Source organism: Oncorhynchus mykiss, chromosome 7 (genome assembly GCF_057628025.1).
Source record: "Oncorhynchus mykiss isolate SJ-2025 chromosome 7, ASM5762802v1, whole genome shotgun sequence".
Taxonomy (NCBI): domain Eukaryota; kingdom Metazoa; phylum Chordata; class Actinopteri; order Salmoniformes; family Salmonidae; genus Oncorhynchus; species Oncorhynchus mykiss.
The window spans coordinates 40,794,347-40,821,826 of record NC_143028.1 but is presented as its reverse complement, the minus strand read 5'-3'; the positions used below and the strand labels follow the sequence as shown (position 1 = coordinate 40,821,826).

Genomic DNA, 27,480 nt, shown 5'->3' with positions numbered 1-27,480 from the left:
TAAATAAAAGCTGTAATGATTCATCCATCGCCGATTGTAACATCCCCAAACTGAGGGATGTGGTGAGACAGTCCTTCCCTGACACACATTCTGCCTGTTCATGCAGACAATTCTGGCTGGCCTACGGACCTGGCCAGCCAATGGATCTCATCTCCCTCTCAGCTCCCACACACATCCCATCTCGTTCCCACTGCAATCATCCCCCTTAACAGCATGGATTGATTCAGAGGGGTTGGGTTAAATGCGGAACACACATTTTGGTTGAATGCATTCAGTTGTGCTAAGTATCCCGTTTCCCTTTCCTTAACAGTATGGAGGGATTGCAGCGCGTGCGCACTCTCACACACAACCCTGTAATTCCAATCTGCCCATTGATCTAACTCCAGCTGCTGTTCATCAGTGAGCAGAGCTGCAGCCTCAGATGACCGCTGAGGCAGAAGACACGGCAGCATGCACTCAAGACACTGGCACAGAGACACGGGAGCTCTAAAACAGTGCCTGGCCTCCTCCTCCTCCCTCCCTCTCCAGCCTAGCTCCCATGAGGACATGATGAAGTCAGCACCTCCCTAGCTGTGCAGGGTGCACTCAGAGTAGAGCCACTGGCCAGCCAGTCTAATTAACAGAGCACTAATGAATACAGCCCATCTGAGATAAACAGGCTGCTGGTACCAGGCAGAACTCTGGGTGCACATCCACCCTCATCTGCATGGGAAAATAATTGCTTTGTGCATCCAGGTGTTAGCTACAATTAAAAACCCTTTGATGGGGATGGGAATGTGGTGGGGGATGGGTGGTATCGACAGGGCGGCGGTCTGGTATCTATGGGACTGTGTGTAATCCACTTGGATTAATTCCCCCTGTGCATTTGTGGTTAAAGTGCTTCTAATGTGGCACTGCTTACCAGTAAGCCAGGGAGGGGTGCTCTCTCAGGACTCTGGTGGGTAGAACTGGTAGCTTATTCAGGTCCGATCTGGAGCTTTCAACACTGGAAACACACGGATTGTACAAATGATTAACAGAGTTCGTTCACAAGAACATCATTGTAACAGTTGTTTTGACTTAAAAAAAGGGGCATTTAATCATCAATAGGAAAAAAAATGCTCATCCAGAAGTGGCACTCCTAGTGGCCGGGGAATTTAATGCAGTTATATATCATTACGTTATATAACTGCATTCAATTAAACCTCTAGACCACCTTTACTCCACACACAGAGACGTGCACAAAGCTCTTCCTTGCCCTCCATTTGGAAAATATATTTATATTTTTGGAGAACTTTTTACCCTTTTTTTTCCCTCCCCAATTTCGTGATATCCAATTGGTAGTTAGTCTTGTTCCATCGCTGCAACTTCCGTACAGATTCGGGAGAGGCAAAAGGCAAAGGTTGAGAGCCATGCATCCTCCGAAACACGACCCCACCAAGCTGCAGTGCTTCTTGACAAACTGCTTGCTTAACCCGGAAGCCAGCCGCACCAATGTGTCAGAAGAAACACCATACAGCTGGCGACCGAAGTCAGCGTGCATGCGCCTAGCCGCCACAAGGAGTGGCTAGAGTGCGATGGGACAATGATACCACAGCCGGCCAAACCCTCCCCTAACCCGGACAAAGCTGGTCCAATTGTGCGCTGCCTCATGAGTCTCCCTGTCGGGGCCGGCTGCGACACAGCTCGGGATCAAACCCGGATCTGTAGTGCCGCCTCTAGCACAGTGATGCAGTGCCTTAGACCGCTGAGCCACACGGTTGAACCATTTGAAAAATCTGACCATTATTCAATCCTGCTGATTCCTGCTTACAAGCAAAAACAAAAGCAGGAAGTGCCAGTGACTCCCTCAATAAGGAAGTGGTCAGATGACGCGGATGCTACAGGACTGTTTTGCTAGCAGACTGGAAAATGTTCCCGGGATTCATCCAATGGCATTGAGTATACCAATTCAATCACCGGCTTCATCAATAAGTGCATCGTCCGACATCGCGAGCTGCCAGTGACACGAGCCTACCAAAAGGGCTAAAATGGCTTTTATTCTTGCTTTGAGGCAAGCAACACTGAAGCATGAGAACACCAGCTGTTCCGGAAGACTGTGTGATCACGCTCTCCGTAGCCGATGTGAGCAAGACCTTTAAACAAGGCCGCAGGGCCAGACGGATTACAACAATGTGCACTCAGAGCATGAACAGACCAACTGGCAAGTGTCTTCACTGACATTTTCAACCTCTCCTTGACCTGTAATACCTACATGTTTCAGGCAGATCACCATAGTCCCTGTAACCAAGAAAGCGAAGGTAACCTGCCTAAATAACTACCGCCCTGTAGCACTCACGTTGGTAGCCATGAAGTGCTTTGAAAGGCTGGTCATGGCTCACATCAACATCCCAGAAACCCTAGACCCACTTCGCATACCGCCCCAACAGATCACGCAATCTCAAATCGCACTCCACACTGCCCTTTCCCACCTGGACAAAAGGAACACCTGTGAGAATGCTGTTACTACAGCGCAGCGTTCAACACCATAGTACCCACAAAGCTCATCACTAAGCTAAAACACCTTCTGCAACTGGATCCTGGAATTCCTGACTGGCCACTCCCAGGTGTTAAGGGTTAGCAACAGCATATGCCACGCTGATCCTCAACACAATGGCCCCTCAGGGGTGCGTGCTTAGTCCCCACCCGTACCCGCTGTTCACCCACGACTGCATGGCCAAGCTCAACTCCAACACCATCATTAAATAGCTGACAACACAACGGTGGTAGGCCTGATCACAGACAACGATGAGACAGCCTATAGGGAGGTCAGAGACCTGACAGTGCCAGGACAACAACCTCTCCCTCAACGTGAGCAAGACAAAAAGAGCTGATCATGCACTAAAGTACCAAACACGCCCCAATTCACATTGACAGGGCTGTAGTGAAGCGGGTTGAGAGTTAAGTTCTTTGGTGTCCACATCAACAAACTATCATGGTCCAAACACACCAAGAAAGTTGTGAAGAGGGCACAACAATGCCTTTCCCCCCTCGGGAGACTGAAAAGATTTGGCATGGGTCTTCAGATCCTCAAAAAGTTCTACAGCTGCACCATCGAGAGCAACTGCTTGGCATCTGACTGTAAGGTGCTACAGAGGGTAATGCATACAGCCCAGTATATCACTGGGGCCAAGGTTCCTGCCATCAAGGACCTAGATATTAGGCGGTGTCAGAGGAAGGTACAAAAAAGATGTCAAAGACTCCAGTCACCCAAGTCATAGACTGTTCTCTATGCTACCGCACGGCAAGCGGTACCAGAGCACCAAGTCTTGATCAAAAAGGATCCTTAACAGCTTCAACCCCCAAGCCATAAAACTGCTGAACAATTAATCTAATGGCCACCTGGACTATTTGCATTGACACCTCCCCCCTGCTTTTACACAGCTTCTACTCTCGGTTATCTATGCATAGTCACTTTACCCCTACCTACATGTACAAATTAACTCAACTAACCTGCACATTGACTCAGTACCGGTGCCAGAACCTCCTGTATATAGCCTCATTGTTATTAAGGGCTCGTAAGTAAGCATTTCACGGTAAAGTCAACACATGTTATATTCGGAGCATGTGAAAAATACAATTTTATCTGATTGTTTTCAGGTCAGGGGGCATTTTAAGGCTCCATAATAGCAACACTGCCAATTGGTCAGAATACATATTATTACACTGTTTTTATACATATGTCATTACTGGCATTACAATGTCTAATTACTAACCTCGATCTCTCTATGATGACTATCTCCGAGTTCAATAAACCCCCATATCCAATAATGACACCAGAACACAGATCATACGAAATATAAATATTCAAGTATTGTATAGAGTTTGGTTGATGCGTTTGTGGTTTAACAGAAGAGTTCAATTCCCAAGTCTTACAGCATGAAAGTGATAACTCATAAAAACGCAAAGGTGCAATGTCTGAACATTTTTCATATTTTTATCAGGCAGGCTATTAATGCTTCCCAACAGACTAGGCTTAATATCCACTTATGTCTTGCCAAAGTGCCTCAGTGGAAGCAGATAAGAGCCCTTTTAAGTTAAGAGGGTCTACCTTAAAAGGTAATTCAAATAGTTACATCGTGTCAAGGCCCCTTTAATGTACAGTTGCAGCCAAAAACACCATTGCACTTTTTCCCCCTCCCTATTTCTTCTAAAATAAGTTTAACTTTGTCACCACACCTTACATGGATTTGAAGTTCACCATTTTAATTCCTGGGTGCTGTTTAACATGCGACTGGGGTTTTAAGTCAGTTAAATAACAATTTATTTACAATGAAGGCCTACACCGGCCAAACCTTGACGACGCTGGGCCAATTGTGCTCCGCCCTATTGGACTCCCAATCACGGGCGGTTGTGATACATGATGCCTTGCGCACGTTCAAAGCACCCTGGAATGGTTCAAGAAGAAAATGTTGGAGTGGCCAGCGAAAAGTCTAGATCTGAATCACGTCCATAACATAATGGCGAGAGCTGAAAACAGCAGTTGGTGGAGGGCACCCCACAAACATTAAAGAACTGGAGCAGTTTGCTGCTGAAGAGTGGGCCAGAATGCCTGTAGAAAGGTGCAGCAAGCTCATTGATGGCTCTAAAAAACATTTGTAGGCAGTTACCTTGGCCCCAGGGGGCCAATTATTTTGTCCATGCCAAAAATACAATTGGTTTTGCTGTGTTGAAAATTCAATGACAAGGTGGAGACCAAAAGTTGTTTTATTATTATATTTCTACTTATTTTACTAGAAATAGGGAATTATTTAAGAAAAGTGCAAGGGCGCTAATATCTTTGGCAGCAACTGTATGTGCTGGTACTTATGATTCACGAGTAGGGTTGCAATATTCCAGGAACGTTCAATACATCCTCTAGTTGTCCAGAAATCCTGGTAGGAGGATACTGGTTTTCCTGCTTATTCAAATCAAATTCTAATTTAGTTGGCAGAGTACACATTGCTTATATTCCTAGCTCCAACAGTGCAGTAATACCTAACAATACAAAGCACCCAAATCCCTAAAATGTAAATAAAGGAAATAATAAACATAAGAACGAGCATTGTCAGAATCCAGAATCTAAATGAATGATTGTGTGTGTGTGTGTGTGTGTGTGTGTGTGTGTAATATATATATATATATATATATATATATATATATATATATATATATATATATATATATATATATATATATATATATATATATATATATATATATATATATATATATATATATATATATATATATATATAGTGTGGACAGTATATGAACAGAAAAGGTGTACACAGCAGTAGTTACAGTGCATTCGGAAAGTATTCAGACCCCTGGACATTTCCCACATTGTTACGTTACAGCCTTTAAAAAAATTAATTTCACCTTTATTTAACCAGTTAGGCTATGGGGATGACAAGTACAATATACCTGCTGGAGCGCGTGCTACAGGTGGGTGTTGCTATGGTGACCAGTGAGCTGAGAAGGCGGGGCTTTACCTAGCAAAGACTTATAGATGACCTGGAGCCAGTGGGTTTGGTGAAGGATATGTAGTGAGGGCCAGCCAACGAGAACATACAGGTTTTGGTGATAAAACGGATGGCACCGTGATGCTCTACTCAACAAACTGGATGTAGTCTGTTGGGGGATATTTTGTAAATGACATCGCCGAAGTCAAGGATTGGTAGGATAGTCAGTTTTATGAGGGTATGTTTTAGAGGTCGACCGATTAATCGGAATGGCCGATTAATTAGGGCCGATTAAGTTATCACAATCGGTAATCGGCATTTTTTGACACCGATAATGGCTGATTACAATGCACTCCACGAGGAGACTGCGTGGCAGGCTGACTACCTGTTATGCGAGTGCAGCAAGGAGCCAAGGTAAGGTGCTAACTAGCATTAAACATATGTTATAAAAAACAATCAAACATAATCACTAGTTAACTACACATGGTTGATGATATTACTAGTTGTTTATCTAGCTTGTCCTGCTTTGCATATAATTGATGCGGTGCCTGTTAATTTATCATCTTTGATTAATAGCCTACTTCGCCAAACTGGTGATTTAACAAGCCCAATCGCGAAAAAAAGCACTGTCATTGTACCGATGTGTACCGAACCATAAACAACAATGCCTTTCTTAAAATCAATATATATATATATATATATATATATATATATATATATATATATATATATATATATATATATATATATATATTTAAACCTGCATACTTAGTTAATATTGCCTGCTAACGTGAATTTCTTTTAACTAGGGAAATTGTGTCATTTCTCTTGCGTTCATTGCACGCAGAGTCAGGGTATATGCAACAGTTTGGGCCGCCTGGCTCGTTGCAAACTAATTTAGACTTATATTTAGACCGTATTCACTGAAAGATTAAACGTTTTGTTTTCGAAATGATCGTTTCAGGATTTGACCATTAATGACCTACGGCTCGTATTTCTGTGTGTTATTATGTTATAATTAAGTCCATGATTTGATAGAGCAGTCAGACTGAGCGGTGGTAGGCAGCAACAGGCTCGTAAGCATTGTGCTTCAAGCATTGAGCTGTTTATGACTTCAAGCCTATCAACTCCCGAGATTAGGATGGTGTAACCAATGTGAAATAGCTAGCTAGTTAGTGGGGTGCGCGCTAATAGCGTTTCAATCGGTGACGTCACTCGCTATGGAGACCTTGAAGTAGTTGTTCCCCTTGCTCTGCAAGGGCGCAGCTTTTGTGGAGCGATGGGTAACAATGCTTCGCGGGTGGCTATTGTCAATGTGTTCCTGGTACGAGCCCAGGTAAGGGCGAGGAGAGGGACGGAAGCTATACTTTTACACCGGCAACACTAAAAATGCCTATAAGAACATCCAATAGTCAAAGGTATATGAAAAACAAATGGTATAGAGAGAAATAGTCCTATAATAAACTACAACCTAAAACTTCTTACCTGGGAATATTGAATGTTTAATGATTTATTATTTATTGCAAAGCAGAACAAGCTAAATTGATTTTATTGATGTATTAAGTTAAAATAAAAGTGTTAATTCAGTATTGTTGTAATTGTCATTATTACAAATACATTTTATTTAATTATCAATTTTTTTTTAAATCACCAAAAATAAAAAATAAAAAAATTATATATATATATATAAATAAATAGATAAATAGATAAATAAATAATACATACATATACACACACACATTGCTCAAAAAAATAAAAGGGAACACTTAAACAACACAATGTAACTCCAAGTCAATCACACTTCTGTGAAATCAAACCGTCCACTTAGGAAGCAACACTGATTGACAATAAATTTCACATGCTGTTGTGCAAATGGAATAAAAAACAGGTGGAAATTATAGGCAATTAGCAAGACACCCCCAATAAAGGAGTGGTTCTGCAGGTGGTGATCACAGACCACTTCTCAGTTCCTATGCTTCCTAGCTGATGTTTTGGTCACTTTTGAATGCTGGCAGTGCTTTCACTCTAGTGGTAGCATGAGACGGAGTCTACAAACCACACAAGTGGCTCAGGTAGTGCAGCTCATCCAGGATGGCACATCAATGCGAGCTGTGGCAAGAAGGTTTGCTGTGTCTGTCAGCGTAGTGTCCAGAGCATGGAGGCGCTACCAGGAGACAGGCCAGTACATCAGGAGACGTGGAGGAGGCCGTAGGAGGGCAACAACCCAGCAGCAGGACCGCTACCTCCGCCTTTGTGCAAGGAGGAGCACTGCCAGAGCCCTGCAAAATTACATCCAGCAGGCCACAAATGTGCATGTGTCTGCTCAAATGGTCAGAAACAGACTCCATGAGGGTGGTATGAGGGCCCGACGTCCACAGGTGGGGGTTGTGCTTATACAGCCAACACCGTGCAGGACGTTTGGCATTTGCCAGAGAACACCAAGATTGGCAAATTCGCCACTGGCGCCCTGTGCTCTTCACAGATGAAAGCAGGTTCACACTGAGCACGTGACAGACGTGACAGAGTCTGGAGACGCCGTGGAGAACTTTCTGCTGCCTGCAACATCCTCCAGCATGACCGGTTTGGTGGTGGGTCAGTCATGGTGTGGGGTGGCATTTCTTTGGGGGGCCGCACAGCCCTCCATGTGCTCACCAGAGGTAGCCTGACTGCCATTAGGTACCGAGATGAGATCCTCAGACCCCTTGTGAGACCATATGCTGGTGCGGTTGGCCCTGGGTTCCTCCTAATGCAAGACAATACTAGACCTCATGTGGCTCGAGTGTGTCAGCAGTTCCTGCAAGAGGAAGGCATTGATGCTATGGACTGGCCCGCCCGTTCCCCAGACCTGAATCCAATTGAGCACATCTGGGACATCATGTCTGGCTCCATCCACCAATGCCACGTTGCACCACAGACCGTCCAGGAGTTGGCGGATGCTTTAGTCCAGGTCTGGGAGGAGATCCCTCAGGAGACCATCCGCCACCTCATCAGGAGCATGCCCAGGCGTTGTAGGGAGGTCATACAGGCAGGTGGAGGCCATTTTATTTTTTAAATATTTTTATTTATTTATAAAATCGGCCAAATAATCGGTATTGAAAAATCATAATCGGTCGACCTCTAGTATGTTTGGCGGCATGAGTGAAGGAGGCTTTGTTGCTAAATAGGAAGCCGATTCTAGATTTAATTTTGGATTGGAGATGCTTAATGTGAGTCTGGAAGGAGAGTATACAGTCTAACCAGACACCTAGGTATTTGTAATTGTCCACATATTTTAGGTCAGAACCGTCCAGAGTAGTGATGCTAGTCGGGTGGGGACAGAAAAATCGGTTGAAGAGCATGCACTTAGTTTTACTAGCATTTAAAAGCAGTTGGAGGCCACGGAAGTAATGTTCTAAGGTGTTGAAGATCGTTTGGAGGTTTGTTATCAGTGTCCAAAGAAGGGCCAAAAGTATACAGAATGGTGTCCTCTGCGTAGAGGTGGATCAGAGAATCACCAGCAGCAAGAGCAACATCATTGATATATACAGAGAAAAGAGTCTTATTCTAAAATGGATTCAGTTGTTCCCCCACCTCAATTTACACACAATAGCCCATAATGACAAAGCAAATATAATTTACATATTTATGTATTTTTATTAAATTAGCAAAAATATCACATTTACATAGGCACCTTTGGCACCGATTACAGCCTTCTTGGGTATGACGCTACAAGCTTGACACCTGTATTTGGAGAGTTTCTTCCATTCTTCTCTGCAGATCCTCTCAAGCTCTGTCAGGTTGGATAGGGAGTGTTGCTGCACAGCTTTTCCAGATTTCCACAGAGATGTTAGATCGGGTTCAAGTCTGGGCCACTCAAGGACATTCAGAGACTTGTCCCGCAGCCACTCCTGTCTTGGCTGTGTGCTTATGGTCGTTTTCCTGTCGGAGGTACTGAGTGCTCTGGAGCAGGTTTTCATCAAGGATCTCGCTGCACTTTGCTCCATTCATCTTTCCCTCGATCCTGACTAGTCTCCCAGTCCCTGCCGCTGAAAAACATCCACACAGCATGATTCTGCCACCACCATGCTTTACCAGACGTGACGCTTGGAATTCAGGCCAAAGTGTCCCATCTTGGTTTCAGACCAGATCATCTTGTTTCTCATGGTCTGAGAGTCCATTAGGTGACATTTGGCAAACTCCAAGTGGGCTGTCATGTGCCTTTTACTGAGGAGTGGCTTCCGTCTGCCCACTCTACCATAAAGGCCTGATTGGTGGAGTGCTGCAGAGATGGTAGTCCTTCTGGATGGTTCTCCCATCTCCACAGAGGAACTCTGGAGCTCTGTCATAGTGACCATCGGGATCTTGGTCACCTCCCTGTCCAAGGCCCTTCTCCCACAATTGCTCAGTTTGGCCAGCTCTAAGAAGAGTCTTGGTGGTTCCAAACTTCTTCCATTTAAGAATGATGGAGGTCACTGTGTTCTAGGGGCCCTTCAGTGCTGCAGAAATGTTTTGGCACCCTTCCCCAGATCTATGCCTCGACATAATCCTGTCTCGGAGCTCTACAGACAACTCCTTTGACCTCAAGGCTTGATTTTTGCTCTGACATACACTGTCAACTGTGGGACATTATATAGACAGGCGTGTGCCTTTCCAAATCATGTCCAATCAATTGAATTTCCCACAGGTGGACTCCAGGAGAGTTGTAGCAACATCTCAAGGACAATCAATGGAAACAGGATGCACCGGAGCTCAATTTCAAGTCTCATAGCAAAGGGTCTGAATACTTGTAAATATTTGTTATAAAGTTGAAAAACTCTCAACCTGTTTTCGCTTTGTCATTATGGGGTATTGTGTTTAGAGTTGATGAGGAGTTTGAATAAGGCTGTAACATAAAATGTGGAGAAGGGGAAGGGGTCTGAATACTTTCCAAATGCACTGTATATAGGATGAGCCTTGACTATAACACAGTATATACACATATGAAGTGGGTAAAACAGCATGTAAAAGTTCCTGACTGATTCCGGGAATCTTCCAACTGGAATTTTGGGATCATCTGGGAATTTATTTTAAGTTCCCAGAATTTTGCAACCCTACTCAAGAGTATGTGTTTGTTAATGCCATCACATATACATTGTCAACATTCCTTGAGGTTGGTGTGTGCAGTACAGGCATTGACTTCCATAATCTATTATACCAGTGCAAAGAATGAGACACAGGTCTACAATACTTTGTCATTTTGAATACTATTTCCTCTCACTTTTGAGTACTGATTAGTATGTAGAAGTCTGGAAGTGATCTAAAAACACAGCATTAGCATGTTATCTCTCTTTACTAACTGTGCTGCATGTCACTATCAAGGTCTGTGATAGTGAACTATGAGTCACTCCAAAACACACGAGGGGGGAGCACTTGCTCTACAATTACTGATCGCCAAAGAGTGCTATTTACTTGGCAGGCCAGAGCATTGAAGCCCAGAACAAAAGCCATTCACCAGTTCTGGCATGCAGTGTTAAAAAGGTACTGTACAACTTAAGAGGAGAGCTTTTCAAAAATATGACTGGGCCTCTTGGACAGGACTCAGAACGACAGGTGTTTCATATCTTTATCAGGTTCTAAACTACTGGGCCAACTTATAATACTTATGTTTTGGTCCTTTTTTATTGAACGTATTGGATGTGTAACCTTTATTTAACTAGGCAAGTCAGTTTAGAACAAATTCTTATTTACAGTGACGGATGTACGTACTAACAAAACAAAAAGCATGAGCTGATCTTACATTTTCAAATATCTCACTTGAGGTTTCTCCATCTTCAAAGTTAATGAAAAAAAGCTAAACAATCACTAGCATGCAGAGGCCATAATGATCTAGTTATGGGAACCTGCTTACTCCACACAAAGGTGAAACACTACAGAGAGAGACTCACTTGAATAATTGCTCCCAAGCTAGCTGCTTCAAGGTTCACTGGTTTCTGCTGCTATGGCAGTTCACTGCTACGGAGTTTGATGGCATACATTTTATAGGGCGCTGGGCCTGGTGTTGTCGGGTGATCTACTCTGAAGCCACATCGCCTTGTCAGCAATCTGGAATTCATTACGATGTCTTATCTTCCTGCAGCGTGGGCTGGGGGCAACTCCTCCACCCAGCCAGCCAGCGTGTAGGCTAAACACTCATATGTCAGCTATTTCAGTGGGCTGAGAGTAGTTCATTGGAAAGGAAATCCAGGGAAAGAGACTGGTGTGAAAAGAGATGTGGTCCCCATTGCTGTGAAAGTCTCAGTAAAAGCAGGTTGAATCTACACTCGAGTGAGTGAATTGACAGTGCCAGGCAGGGGTGCTGTAACTCAGGGGCTCCCAATCCCCCCGCAGGGCCCCTTTTTCACATAGCCACTAGCTTGATATTGTTTCATTTGAGGGACGTAGGAAAATTGTTGTTTTGAGGTTCCTTTCCTGCAATTCTACATAGATTGACAAAACATATTTTAGATATGAATTATTATTAAATTACGTAAGGAAAATAAAGTCTAGACCCAAATGTTATTCCATTACCAAATATGTTATGATAATTTACATGAACCCTAAATTTACAGAAAGTGAATAGATCAATTGATAGCAACAGAGTCACACATTATATAAGATTACTTCCCAAGCAAAGTCCAATTTATTTGACTTGTCGACTTTAGGTCGTAACTCTGCTTCTGACTGTCGTAGAGACCAACCAAATTTATTTGCATGTGTACCAGTGTCGTGTCTTCCTAGGGCATTTTACCTCTTGTTTCAAGCTTAAAGCATTACGGATATATGCATAATTTTAGATCAGTATATAAACAATCGCAAATTGTAAAAAATAAATGCATCAATACTGAACAAAAATAAATGCAACATGTTAAGTGTTGGTCCCATGAGCTGAAAAAAAAATAAAAGATCCCAGAAATGTACACCCCCGTTAGTGAGCATTTCTCCTTTGCCAAGATAATCCATCCACCAGGTGTGGCATATCAAGAAGCTACTTAAACAGCATGGTCATTACAAAGGTGCACCTTGTGCTGGGGACAATAAAAGACCACTCAAATGTGCAGTTGTCTGACACAACAATGCCACAGATGTCAAGTTGAGGGAGTGTGCAATTGGCACACTGACGGCAGGAATGTCCACCAGAGCTGTTGCCAGACAATGTAATGTTCATTTCTCTACCATTTGTTGCCTCCAACATTGTTTTACAGAATTTGGCAGTATGTCCAACCGGCTTCACAACCGCAGCCCACATGTATGGCGCCGCGTGGGCAAGCGGTTTGCTGATGTCAACGTTGTGAGCAGAGTGCCCCATGGTGGCGGTGGGGTTATGGTATGGGCAGGCATAAGCTACAGACAACGAACCCAATCGCATTTTAATCGATGGCAATTTGAATGCACAAAAATACTGTGACGAGATCCTGAGGTGCAGGTATCTGTAATCAACAAATGGATATCTGTATTCCCAGTCATGAGAAATCCACAGATTAGGTCCTAATGAATTTATTTAAAATTGACATATTTCCTCATTAACTGTAACTCAGTAAAATTGTTGCATGTTGCGTTTATATTTGTGTTCAGTGTGTGTGTGTGTGTGTGTGTGTATGTGTGGTGTGTATATACAGTGGGGCAAAAAAGTATTTAGTCAGCCACCAATTGTGCATGTTCTCCCACTTAAAAAGATGAGAGAGGCCTGTAATTTTTATCATAGGTACACTTCAAATATGACAGACAAAATGAGGAAACAAAATCCAGAAAATCACATTGTAGGGTTTTTAATGAATTTATTTGCAAATTATGGTGGAAAATAAGTATTTGGTCAATAACAAAAGTTCCTCAATAGTTTGTTATATACCCTTTTGGTGGCAATGACAGAGGTCAAATGTTTTCTGTAAGTCTTCACAAGGTTTTCACACACTGTTGCTGGTATTTTGGCCCATTCTTCCATGCAGATCTCCTCTAGAGCAGTGATGCTTTGGGGCTGTTGCTGTGCAACAGACTTTCAACTCCCTCCAAAGATTTTCTATGGGGTGGAGATCTGGAGACTGGCTAGGCCACTCCAGGACCTTGAAATGCTTCTTACGAAGCCACTCCTTCGTTGCCCGGGCGGTGTGTTTGGGATCATTGCCATGCTGAAAGACCCAGCCACGTTTCATCTTCAATGCCCTTGCTGATGGAAGGAGGTTTTCACTCAAAATCTCACAATACATGGCCCCATTCATTCTTTCCTTTACACGGATCAGTCGTCCTGGTCCATTTGCAGAGAAACAGCCCCAAAGCATGATGTTTCCACCCCCATGCTTCACAGTAGGTATGGTGTTCTTTGGATGCAACTCAGCATTCTTTGTCCTCCAAACACGACGAGTTGAGTTTTTACCAAAAAGTTATATTTTGGTTTAATCTGACCATATGACATTCTCCCAATCTTCTTCTGGATCATCCAAATGCTCTCTAGCAAACTTCAGACGGGCCTGGACATGTACTGGCTTAAGCAGGGGGACACGTCTGGCACTGCAGGATTTGAGTCCCTGGCGGTGTAGTGTGTTACTGATGGTAGGCTGTGTTACTTTGGTCCCAGCTCTCTGCAGGTCATTTCCTAGGTCCCCCCGTGTGGTTCTGGGATTTTTGCTCACCGTTTTTATGATAATTTTGATCATGGTGGTCTTGTATGTCTTCCATTTCCTAATAATTGCTCCCACAGTTGATTTCTTCAAACCAAGCTGCTTACCTATTGCAGATTCAGTCTTCCCAGCCTGGTGCAGGGAATTTACAATTTTGTTTCTGGTGTCCTTTGACAGCTCTTTGGTCTTGGCCATAGTGGAGTTTGGAGTGTGACTGTTTGAGGTTGTGGACAGGTGTCTTTTATACTGATAACAAGTTCAAACAGGTGCCATTAATACAGGTAACGAGTGGAGGACAGAGGAGCCTCAAAGAAGTTACAGGTTTGTGAGAGCCAGAAATCTTGCTTGTTTGTAGGTGACCAAATAATTATTTTCCACCATAATTTGCAAATCAATTAATTAAAAATCCTACAATGTGATTTTCTGGATTTTTCTCATTTGGTCTGTCATAGTTGAAATGTACCTATGATCAAAATTACAGGCCTCTCATCTTTTTAAGTGAGAGAACTTGCACAATTGGTGGCTGACTAAATACTTTTTTGCCCCACTGTATATATATAAAAAATATATTCAAATCAAGGAAAGACCCCCACAAAATGTTGTTGCCCCACTAGGTTGGAAACCCCTGCTGTAACCTATAGACCTAATGTATTATACTAACAACATCTGACTGGGGGGGGGGCTTTGACCACGAGAGATGACATCATAATGGTTAGTCCCTCTGACGCCTGGCAGTTTACAGTGGGCCAGTGGGGTCTGCACTCTTAAGGCTCATCCTTCTTAGAACAGGCTGTAAATTGGAAAGGGGGGTCTCCCTAACTCCTCCACATCTAATCTCAGAGCTGCAGGGCCCTTCGCAATGCCTGTCTTAAGCAGCGTATGTTATATGAGGGGATTTGCCAACCTTCCTCCTCCAAAAAGGTACAAATGAAAACCATCAGAGAGAAAAAATAATGTATTAGCCTAAGAACAACTCAGGAGAGTGTAGGCTGGGCTATATAGTTGGACAGGCTGCCATCCACAATGATTTTACAGACTTTGTTGACAGGGTCTGTTTCATTGTGCTTTCAGTCAGGACAAAGTGCAGCACATCCCCACGCCCTCAAAGGCTGAAACATTAACTCACGTAGCTGCCTGACACCTCAGGGCTAAAGAAAATCTGTAAATCACCCCTAACATACTGCAATACAAAGCTGTGAAGGGCTTCACTGGCCAGTCTGAATAGAATACAATCACCATCAACTCTGAAGCTTGCTGAAAGGTGGGCTTGAAAAAAAAAAAATTGGTCCTAGAGTTTTTGAGAGTACAAAGATGGGACTTTAACGTAGAAACAAACAGGCATTTTCAGCATTAAATATCACGGTGTGCATTCACACCATACAATTCCTCACAGAGCAGAACACAAAGCCTTGTGTTCAGATAATGGCCAGGGGCCTCTAGGGGACCCAAGCTGGGGAAAACGCCCCACAGGTTCAGCAATATAACCAGCTCGTCCACTCTGACAGACAGGACAATATTTACTGACTACCTCAGCCCTCTCCAACTGACAACTAAAATAACAAACCTTATCATTTGGCCAAGCCTTAAAGTGCTTAATACTGCCACAAAAACATATTAGTCCTAGTTCTATATAACATTGAGGGAGAAGATGAATGATTGCCATCTTGTGCAGCCAACAACAATCTAACCCAAGACATAGTTCAGTGTACTGAACTAGATGCGGGGAAAGGAAATGCAATAGCCAGGACACAAACTCAACAGAAAGCAATTGAGGTCAGGTTTTCCAGAGTAGAGCCTATAGCATTTGGCTACTGAGCAATGGAGATTGAAAACAATAAAACACGTCCCATTTAACATGCAATCAGAACTGAGCAGGAAAACTGCATCTAGAAGCATCACTGTATGTTCTACAGATGCTTTCATCAACAGGGAATACATAAAACAGGGACCATATAAAACAGAGTTGCAGGTAAAGCAAATTCCAGCTCAACACCAAAAGAACAACATCAAGGAAATCATCAGTTACTAAGGGAACACCAAGATAAAACCCCAAATCTGAACCAACGTAATTAACCATTAAATGACCACTGCGACCCTCCCTGCCTGGGTTGTCCACTGAGCTTCGACCCAACACCACAGGTCTCAAACATGTGGGTCAAACTACATAGAAGCATCGATTATGGGGTAAATAACAAATGCGTAGATTGCTTACTGTAATACGACTATAGACTGCTTAATTAATTAAGAAACTTGAAGCTTACACAAAAAGGTGTTGGAAATGCGACTGAGTGAATAGCCTGTGCAAGTTTAAGCAATTTTATTACAATTGTCTTTAACAAAAGACGCATGCAGATCATAATTTCACACACAATTGACTGTATTCTAATAATATTATTTATTTATCGATTTGAGTTGACATGAGTGAATCCTTACTTTGTGTAGTCTCCTTTGGCCTCCTGGGAAAAAAATAGCACCCTTATTAGTGGGAATGATGATACAACAAGTAGCCTGGAGGACTTCAACATCAATAGGCCTATGTCATAGCAAGTCTTGAATGTTCCTTGGGACCACGGGAACACTTTTTAATCTCACTCCGTGTTGAATAGCATTACAGCAAAACATAATTGCACGCTAAAGAACTAAAATCATAGTAAACGACTTCAATATTAAAGTAAAAACGTAACTACTACACATCTCTCAAAATAAAAGTTCCGAAACCCTAACCTTTTTTGTAACAAGCGTGCATGCATGCAGTGTAGATTCAGTTTAGATTCAAATCGCTGATGAATGACAACTCCACAAACTACAAAAATAAATTTACCTGCAAGGCGTAAGCAGCTAATTTGAAAACGTTTTCACTCTCCACTTCGATGATCTCCTGCCGTGGGGGGAAAAAAAAGGAAATTGCAATATTATAGGGTGGAAAAACAAGTGTACCACATTCGAACAGTAGCACTTGACTTGAGGCAAATCTCATTACCAGCCGTACCTCTGCTCCACAGTTACCGACTGAACCATTGTCACTGAAAAATGGGTGCGCGTGTTTAAGGTTGAGTCGGAATATTAGAAGAGTTTTTCATATTCTTCATCCATGCTCGAAACGAATTATTGTTACGTTTATCATAACATAGAACGAACGTGCATACAATAGTTACAAAAAGCCAGTATAAATCGCAGTTCTTTATCATTTCAACCCCCTTATCAAAATGGTACATTCTGAGAGCAGGTTCACGTTCCTCCAGTGACCAGGGGGAAAAAAGTTACTCCTGGCAACGTTGGATCACTATCCACAAAATGCACGTATCCCATAACGTATGTATAGTGTGTATGATATCAAATGGATTTATGTTAAGTTCAATACAGGGTTATGAATTGGCAGTGTGCGTGAAGTTTTTAGGTCACTCGATGGAGGACACGGTGGGGCTGTTGTTAGCTTGCTAGTACCCTCTAAAGTAGAAAGGCAGACAGGCTGCTCAAGATGTAAGACTATCTCCGTGGCGTGGAGATGATCAAGGGCGCGTAAATACATGGGTAGCCTCCCAGATAGCAAAACATGTACCCCCTATCACATCTGAACTATTGGGAATGGGATCCATCGTTTCCTCTTAAGTAATTCGGCAACTGTAGGTGATAAACAAATGCAAATGGCTGTTGGCTACTCATACATACTGATACATATATATATATATATATATATATATATATATATATATATATATATATATATATACACACACATTCACACACAGACACACACACTGAACAAAAATATAAATGCAACATGTAAAGTGTCCCATGTTTCATGAGCTGAAATAAAAGATCCCAGCAATGTTCCATACACACAAAAAGCTCATTTCTCTCAAATGCACAAATTTGTTTACATCCATGTTAATGATCATTTCTCCTTTGCCAAGATAATCCACCTGACAGGTGTGGCATATCAATTGGCTGATTAAACAGCAGGATCATTACTCAAGTGCACCTTGTGATGGGAACAATAAAAGGCCACTCTAAAATGTGCAGTTTTGTCACACAGCACGATGCTGCACATGTCTCAGGTTGAGGGAGCGTGCATTTGGCATGCTGACTGCAGGAATGTTTAGCTGTTGACAAATAATTGAATGTTAATTTCTCTACCTTCAGCCACCTCCAACATATTTTTAATAAAGCCCTTTTTGTGGGGAAGAACTAATTCTGATTGGCTGGGCCTGGCTCCCCAGTGGGTAGGCCTGGCTCCCGAGTGTGTGTGCCTTTGCCTTTCCCAGGCCACCCCAAGGCTGCACCCCTGCCCAGTCATGTGAAATCAATAGATTGGGGCTTAATGAATTTATTTCAATTTACTGATTTCCTTACATGAAATATAACTCAGTGAAATTGTTGCTTTTATATTTTCATTCAGTGTAATTCTGTTAAGGTTCAAGTTGTATTAGTCGTATGTACGGGATACGCAGGGTATACATCGTCCAACGAAATGCTTACCTTCGACAATGCAACAACAATAAGAAAACAAAAGATACGAATACGAACATAAAGTAAATGGCAGTAGAATTGAGTAATACATTTTAGCATATGTATAATACAGGAGGAGGAGATAATGCAATAGGCAGTACGAATGCATCTGCCAAAATCAAATTGCAATAATAAAAAAAAAAAGCAATTGATGGTCAAAGGTCAGCTTTCCAATGTCAGACTAATAAGGGAAGTCAACAGTGGGTGCAGCACTCAACCCTTTACAATCACTGGTAGATAACACTACTTTATTTTACAATTCTCACATGTGTGTGTGACCATGTGATGTATGTGTGTCTGTATGTGTACATTATGAAATGTTAGACCTGTTCCTCCAGCTGCATTATCCAATGATTTCCTCCTCTTGGTTATCTAATAGTTTTACAGCAACACAGCTCAGAAATTGATTTCTTCTAGTCTGGCTGAGCTGTGTGTGGCATGGGAAATATGCACAGGCCTCAGAGAGAAGAGGCAGTGAATCAGGATATTGTTCTTTTTCATGTTTGTACAGTGCAGTGTTTCCAAATAGAAAGCCCTAAGTCAAATGATATTTTGAAGGATTAGGGAACTATTTGGTACTCTTGGAGAAAGCCTGAAAGCCATCATTGTGTTGAAGAATGTTGCATTAGAGTAGCCTACATAAAACAAAAGCTGGGAAGTCTCTGTGAAGTCAGCAAGTCAAGTGAAGAACTCAAGTAACTCTGTAGAAGAACTGCTATAAAGACTGTTTTTGAACGAGCTTAAAATAATTGATAGTAATGAGAGTGGAGAGTGTCCAGTCAAACAGCTAGTCCTTACTGTCTTCTGAAAATAATGTGTAGACATAAGAATTCTCTGGCCACCTACTGTGTTTCTGGCCCACATGCTTGTTGTTTTAAGATATTGATGTCTGGAGCCAACTTTCAGTTCCAGCAGCCAGTCATCCTATCAACTAGAATTCCACAACAGGAACCTTTGGCTTGTAATTACATTTGTGGGATTATATTTTCACTTCTCAAATGATCACAGGTCATCCAATTGGTTTATGTCTGAGCATGCAGTGGAACAGGGTAAGCACAATATGTGCATTGGCATGGAAATTGAAGGACAGGCTATGGAGGGCTGACTCGTGGTAAGCTCAATAAAATCATATTGAGTAACAAATGTAAGAAAAGTAGCTACATCCACTTACATTAAAGACTGACGATTTGGCATTTAGGAAAAACAGCTCTACTGTTGTATTCTCTTTCAAGAATGTTATCTTCTCAATATAAAACCTGCAAAACACAAATAGACATGATGTAATTAAATGAAGTGCTTGAATTAGGTGTAAGGGTAATGCTCCTGGTTGCACACCCCAATTTCAGAAGTCGTTCATATTGCAGAATATTACATTAGCACCATCTACTGGACATGACTAGCTACATGTGGTCAGGGTTACAAGTACCTCCTATCAACACTGGGGGAATGAACAATGACGCCCAGCTCTTTGAGCCTGGCCAACATTTATAGATACCTACTTTTTCTTCCTCAATGGATTTTCAAATAAACCACATATAGCCTAATTTGCAAAGAGGAAGGGTAAGTCAATGGATTTAAGAGCATGTAAGACACACTGTCAAAGCCTAAGCCTGATGATAGATGTGGTACACTATAGGGTAGCTGGCTGGTACAGTACGGCGGTCCATACTGTAGGCTACCAGCTGAGAGAGAGAGAAAGCGAGCGAGAGAGAGAGATCCCTCACCTGACCAGGAATTTGAGCTCCATTGGACCAGTCTTTTTAGTGAAGTCATGATCCAGGACCCTGCGATCCAGCTGGAGCCAGTTACTCTGACCACTTGGGAAGGATACAAGCAGATTTATAGGGTTATAGGCAGAATACGTGATCATCAACACGACTACTCTGTTAGAACTCATGTTACTTACAAGAGATGCAATCTATTTAACTGTGCTGTCAACTGATAGACTAATACAAAGTTCTCTCTTAAGTTGCATCATTTCAACTTGTGTCATGGAGATGCAATCAGCAGCATGGAAAAAGAGCTAGACTGGTTTGCACCCATGTACAGTATTTTATATCTGACACCCACATATTGGACATATGTCAGTGAACTAGAATGTAGCTAGGAATTGTACATACGTGTCATCGATGAAGAATAGTCCAAAATACTCCTTCTCCTTCAGGTTAAAGTGTGAGGACACCAAATCTAACAAATCCCGGGACAAGAGCTTTGGCTAGGAAAATGAAACCAGGTAGAGTACAAATGAACACAAGTGCATGAAGTTTCCACACTAGAGAATAACGACAATTCAAAGCACAGAGGTTGAGTTTGTGTAGAGGGTGCGTACCTACCTGGACCAGCAGCTCCAGCTTCCTGTCGTCCAGGAGGTGCACCTGGCATAGCCGGCCCTCCGTCATCTGTGGGAAGGGAACAGACATGATGAGATCCCCAGACAGCATGGCGACACTTTCACGACACCCAGCACAGCGGCTACTACACCCTCACTCTAGCACCACCATCTAATTCCTGGTGTCTCCATGCACTGCTGAGACCCAACCAGCGGCACGGCAGCTGTACACCCTACATCCATGACCTTCCTCTGCACCACTCTCATTAACATGAACCAAATCTAATGATCCAAGCCTTTCCTCCCATGTAAGACAAGAAAATGAATAATCTACGGTATAGCTGTTGAATAGATGAATGGATTCCTTTTCCATTGTCCAAATGGATGTTAGTGTTCGGGTGCTGTCGGCACATTTTACAGGTGTGTGTGTGTGCTTGCCGTATATTATTCCATGTCCTTGGGTGAGATGAGTGTGTGGCGGTGTTTGGCGTGAACGGCACGTAGTGGGCAGTCAAACTACGGTTGGTGATATTGTTGGTGATATTTTAAGACCCATAATGTGCTTTCCTTATTCTGTTATTTCTGAGAGTGTGTAGAGGATTAAGGACATTTGTTTCCAACACAGTTGTAAGAAACAAGAAACACTGAATGGTCAGGTAAACCTGAGAAACAAACAAAGAATGGCCATGTAAGAGGTCTGCGAAAGTTGCAGGGAAACCAGGGAAAGATACTGCACAGGATTCGTGTCAATGTTGACTCTCAAGGCTGCCTGACACTCAGGAATGTGGCAAAGACGACAACATTTATTTCTGTGACCCGTTGGAGTGAAAAACATGTGGCTCCCAACTGGCTTGGCTGGCCTGGCCTCTGTGGTGGAAAGTGACTGTCACGTTAGGGACCAGTGACCACAGGGTGGGAATAGACGTTCTGGGCTGATGTTAACTACAGTCTACCAGAACATATTGTTCCCTTCACCACAACAGAGCTGATTTTAAACTGTTATACAGGCTACGTTTTTACTTTGTTTTTGAATACATAAAACCTCATTGAAATGTACTCACTTGTGAACATGTCTGGACCAAGCGTTTTAATTACTGTCACGCAAACACTAAATTATGTAAACTCCCCTTTTTCTAAACTCAAAGTGTAGTTTTTAGGCATTTCAAAAACAAAGTTGAATCATTATCTCCCTTGAGAATTCAAGCCCTTTCCGATTGGTTCAATAGCCCACCTATACAGCAAAGAACAAAAACACAATCATGGATTACTGGATGACGATCAAATTCTTAGAGTTTTTGTAACACAGAAGAAACTATAGGGCCGGTTTGCATAGAACATTGTGTGCTTTCTGTGTAATCCATCTTAATATAGAGAATTATTGTAGCTGTTAATTACACAAGCTCCATTGTCTGTGCAGGGATTAGTCACTATAGTAACCCTTTAAGGGATTATGTGGTTGTCCAGTGCATGATCCACACCACATTATATTTATCAATGTTGCATTGTTACGGACAAATGACATCAAAACATAAAAACAAAGAGGCCAGTATCTTCATGGTCTAAAATGTGTTAGTCTTCTAACATTGTTTAACGGGATAAAGTATAATAACAGTAGTACTCATTTAATTACGCCCCCTGATTTTCTGCTCCTCGCTTGTGCCCTTCTCTTGCCCCCTAAAGCCCCGTCTACCTACCCTCACACTACCACCTATTTTAAATTTGCCTTAGCAACTAATGAGCTACTGCTCAGTCTGAACCCTATCTCCAAAGAATTACGCTACAGCTCACTGCACAACCAATTTCAGAAAGACAGAGAGACTCATAAAACATTTAAACAGACGCCTAAAATACCCTTAGACCATAAAGATGTACAATGTGCTGTGGATCGACAATGTTTTTTTCACTCATTTATTTTTTCCTAGTAGCATGGCAGTAAAATAAGAATTGTTGGTGACTATCTATCCTAACAATTTTTTTACTTTAAGTAACTAAGTTGTAAGAATCACTAAGGATGGACCGCCCCCCCCCCCCCCCCCCCCCCCTCCCCACGCTTGCAGAAGGCTAGAGGCCATGGCTTTAGAGAGGTTGACCCGCAGGATTAAAGGAAGGTCATGTGATGTGTAATAGCCATGACACAGAGGTCATCCCCTTGACAGCCTGTCATTGGGGTGGGACGTTCCAGCCATGGCCTCTTCACACGACCTCCAGACACTGACCTACATGGGCTTAGCTCCAGCCCTGCAGCGTTAGCCCCCGCCTGTAATTCACTGCATTAAGCCCCACATATTCTCACTCATTTCCATCTCCTGTCACCATCCATCTTCACTGATAATGATCTACAAATATGAATCATGCCATTTGGTTTAGTAATACTTCATGAAGGCCAACCTTTCCTAATTTGACAGATCTGAATTATTGACATTTTTGAACATTTTCAAGATTTGACAGACATGTACGTAGAGTTATTGAGGATGTGTCATTTGTGCACACGCAAGATCCCATTCAGGTGCTCCAGCAAAAAAACAGCATTTCAAAGTGCTTCGCTTCTATCTGGGAGATCAAAAGACTGGCCATGCTGCTTCCTGATGACTTCCACATGTGCCATGAGACCCCTGTAAACCCGTCTCTGGGACTCAGTCCTCACAGGTACAAACTGCAAACTTTCACCCAATAGACACCATGAACTGGACACTAACCAGTCCAAGGCAATCTATCAAAAACATTATTTCATTCTGAAAGTGAAATTGAAATGTAGTTCCCCTTTGGACATACTCCGTTATCGCCACAACGTGATGGTTATTCTATAGACCCCAGACAACTCCTGACAGATATGCCCATTTACAGAAAGCAATATATCAACAAGACAAGTCAAATTAGAATAGATCAGACATGATCTCGCTCCAGGCACCAGTACCTCCCAGTTAGCAGCTGGCACCGTAACTGTCAACAGAGCAGTCAATAAAAGCCACATTGATTTGAGCAGCATGTACAGTACAACCTTTCCCCTGGAGTAAAGGGATTGATTAGTAATGCAGTTTCAGCATACCTGATAGAAGTCCCCGAGCTGCCACCATGTCTGTAGGAAGCGGCGGGCTGGCATGAGCCCCTGAGAGGACCACCTTCTGAGGGTCTGCTCCGCCAAGTTCCAAACAACCTGGCTGCTTGAGGCCAGCAGCTCCTCCACTCTAGACACGAAGCTCACAGCCATAGCTGCCCCGTCACCGCTCACTCACTCCTAGAGATCAAGGTTCCCGGTGCCCAGCACAGCCTTTCTCTACTGATCCTAGTTTGTAGAACGTCTGTGATGCTTGAGAGATCCCTGGCCCAAGAGAATGTACGCTGCTGCGTTGAACACCGACTTCACTCGGTGTCTGGATGCTGTTGTGAATGTCAATACCCTGGAGGAACGTCAGTGGTAGTCTACTATTACACACACGCTTTACTATGTCTCCCTGCTGATGTAATCTGTGTGAGTCACAGCTCTGGGCTAGAGAGGCTGGAGTTGTAGAGCTGGAGTGGAGTGTCCCAGCCTCCCGCTATGGGTCCTGGTCCAAGACATAGCCTCACACTCACAGGACGAAGAGGAGAGGGAGGGCAGGACAAAGCCACAGAGAACCAGCCTAAAGAAGCTTGGTCTGCTTACCACATAAACACACTTTACACACACATACTGCACACACACACACACACACAGACTGACGGACAGCTCAATCCCTCCATCTCTGCCTCATAAACATTCTATTTTCTTTGACTAGCAGGATCGTTTTTTTTTTCTTGAGGTTTCCTACTGTGTCGTTAACTTAGATTGGGAATCTCTGATGCCCAGTCTTTAGGCACACAGTGTACTGTAATTGTTCACTTATTATCAGGGACATTAAATTAATATCTCACATCACATTAGATATTGTTATAGATTTGAGTGATTCAGGATGGTTTCTGGAGGTCGTTCATTTTCTCTGTAAAGTACTCCGGGTGCAGTTTCCTAAAGAGAGCAGCTGTCTCCGCCCATCATATTCCACAGGAAGACTCAAAATAACCTGTGTGATTTGGACCAGCAGAGGCAGTACAGCAGAAACACTATTACTAAAACTGTCTTCCTTTTAAAAATGTCAAATGTTGGAAATTGACAATAAACCGAATGTAATGGCTATAGCTTAGGAAAAGTGGTTTCCATAGATTTGCTTTTCATTTCAAACATTGACAATTGACATACAGTGGGGAAAAAAATAAAATAAAATTATTTGATTTATTTAAAATAAGCATTTTTACATTCCTTTTAGCAAAGAAGGATCTTCATATTTTCCCAAAGAACCACACACCATTCTGACAGAAACTGAAGAACACAAGTGAAAAGAGAGAAAAATGTGCTCTCGGCTATAGAGTCCCAATTATATACGTCTATAGTTCAGTCGGACGATGTGTCTCATCTGGAAACAATATCCTGCTGTTTATTTGAGTGATCCGAGTCTCCTAGAACACAAACGATTCTGCAGTCAAAACGTACAACAGAACATGTTGCAAAAGCCCTCTGAACAACATCCGAGTGATCATCCGAAACAAAGTTGAGTGAATACTCATAACAGTCCTGATTACTGTTGGGGTAAAAAAAATCAATGCTAAACCATTGGCTACATCATAAAAATGGGCTAATCAAATGTTCCCAAGCAGCACTGTCCACAGAACATTAGCAGCTGAAGGATTGTGACTAGCATGATGACGTCGCAGTTTCAGAAGTGTAAACGGTCATCTATCGAAAATCTCATCTGTGCCATCTGCCCATTGTTGACTGGAAGGACATGGATGATTCTTTAAATCTTTTCGACTACTCTTATAGTTATAGTATAGTTTTCTAGTGCGGTAAAGACAAATACTTATTGAACTAAACAATCACATACGCAAAAACATTAACCATTTTGTAATAATGCATCTGCTACAGATAAAAGCACAGTGTATGGCACTGCAGTGTAGCTTTAACATCTAGCTCCATTATGAAAATACCTTCAGGAGGAATTTAATTATTCCATCTCGACGACAAAATTACAACAAAAAAACTTTCTGGTTAATATTTCAAATTGTATATTCAAAACATGGGTTTGATAAAAAAGAGTGGCCTGTGTTCGCTAGATAAAGCAAGAACATACAATGTAAAACCAGTGCAGGACCTATAGATGACATACTACTTTAAACAGAGTAAAGTGTCATTCCGTCTAACTGTATCTACTATCCCATACTATCCAGAGACTTGGACCAGGCAGTATCCAGATGATTCCCTCCACAGTGAGAGGGGAAAGGTCTGTTTGCTCCTAGAAAACATATGGCTGTGCAGGGGCTGTCTTCCATAGAGAGACAAAATAACAGCCAAGCCAGAGGCCAAAACACACACACACACAGAAACACACACATGCACAATGCCTGCAGGTGCCTGCTATTCACAGCTGATGTCCATGTGTGATTTTTATCCAGTCGGCAGCTTTGCGGTAGAGGTAGGGGTGAGACCAAAACAAGAAACTGTCTGTGAATTCAGAGGAAAGTAAGAACCGTATACCTCTCATTGGGAGTAACCACTCTCTATCTATTCCTAAAATCATCCATGCCCATGTCTTAAGAGGAGATTCTTTTCAGCTCTATAAATGGATGCCTCAGTCCAGTTTGACATTTCCCCCTCACACTAGACTCGCTTTGCCAATCTTATAGTGCACTGTAAGGGAATGAGACTACCCCCCACACAAAATCCACATTTTCAGTTCATCTGGGCCTTTTGAAGAATGGTGGTGTTGATACAACGCAGAGGAGCCGTGTTATCTGCCACACTGATCTGGGAAACCTTACATATTTCCCTATAGTCCCTGATGAAAGAAAGTATGGATCTATCTTTTCCTCTCGCACTGTGAGTGGACAGCTCCAGCTGTCCCTCTCACGCTCATTCACCCATATGTCTCCATAATGACAGACCCACTGGAGAGGCTGGTACCACTGACTGCAGCATGACCTCACACTCTGGCCCGCTCTTCACTCTGAGGTCACTCTCATAAACACATCACTGACAAGCCCCCTCCAAGTCATAAATGCTCCACAGAGGAATCAATTTATTTCAGTGCTAATTATTGTCCTCATGACTTCAAGAGTGTGCTTTACCACCAATTGTGTTTTTTCTCTTCTAACAACCAGAATACAATCTATTGTTGTGTGGAGAATCAGGGAACTGCTGCCTTGTTGAACATACTGCAGTTTCCAGAAATCACCAGTAGACGGAGTAATATCACACTACTAGACTAGACTCCACTACTGAATAAGTGTAAGGCAGTTGTCTACATTTGTCCTTTTGTTCTAGCCCACAGTGTTAGTGCTGGGCTGAAACAAAAGCCTGCACATCCTGTTGCGCTCCAGAACAGGCGTTGGAGATCCCTGATCTAGTGTAGCCTTTTACACCCATACCTGTTACGGGTTGAAAACAGCACCGATAAATGCCTAAATTGGAATACCGTAGCTATACAGTAACATACTTAACATGACAGCAGGCCTCAGGCTCTTGATTTTATTCATTTATTGCCACCGGGGCCTGCCAGTGTAA

At 42.6% G+C, this 27,480-nt stretch overlaps 1 protein-coding gene across 14 annotated transcripts in view; it reads right to left on the bottom strand.

Annotated features, from left to right (window-relative positions):
• The window catches only part of LOC110527879 (FERM domain-containing protein 4B), a 62,671-nt gene that overhangs the window by 15,738 nt on the left and 19,453 nt on the right, over positions 1 to 27,480 (bottom strand). For 5 of the 14 annotated variants that reach the window (XM_021609464.3, XM_021609466.3, XM_036983365.2 and 2 more), the window contains exons 1-8: positions 23,956 to 24,487; positions 20,914 to 20,979; positions 20,701 to 20,795; positions 20,305 to 20,397; positions 19,752 to 19,836; positions 16,893 to 16,949; positions 16,505 to 16,527; positions 902 to 985 (exon numbers count right to left, since the gene is read on the bottom strand). In XM_021609464.3, coding sequence (XP_021465139.2) covers positions 902 to 985; positions 16,505 to 16,527; positions 16,893 to 16,949; positions 19,752 to 19,836; positions 20,305 to 20,397; positions 20,701 to 20,795; positions 20,914 to 20,979; positions 23,956 to 24,117 — 665 coding nt within the window. In that variant the 5' untranslated portion in view covers positions 24,118 to 24,487. Of the gene's footprint in view, positions 1 to 901; positions 986 to 16,504; positions 16,528 to 16,892; positions 17,068 to 19,751; positions 19,837 to 20,304; positions 20,398 to 20,700; positions 20,796 to 20,913; positions 20,980 to 23,955; positions 24,488 to 27,480 lie in introns of those variants that run through there. The other 9 variants (XM_090240967.1, XM_090240965.1, XM_090240968.1 and 6 more) reach the window with 4 other exon arrangements.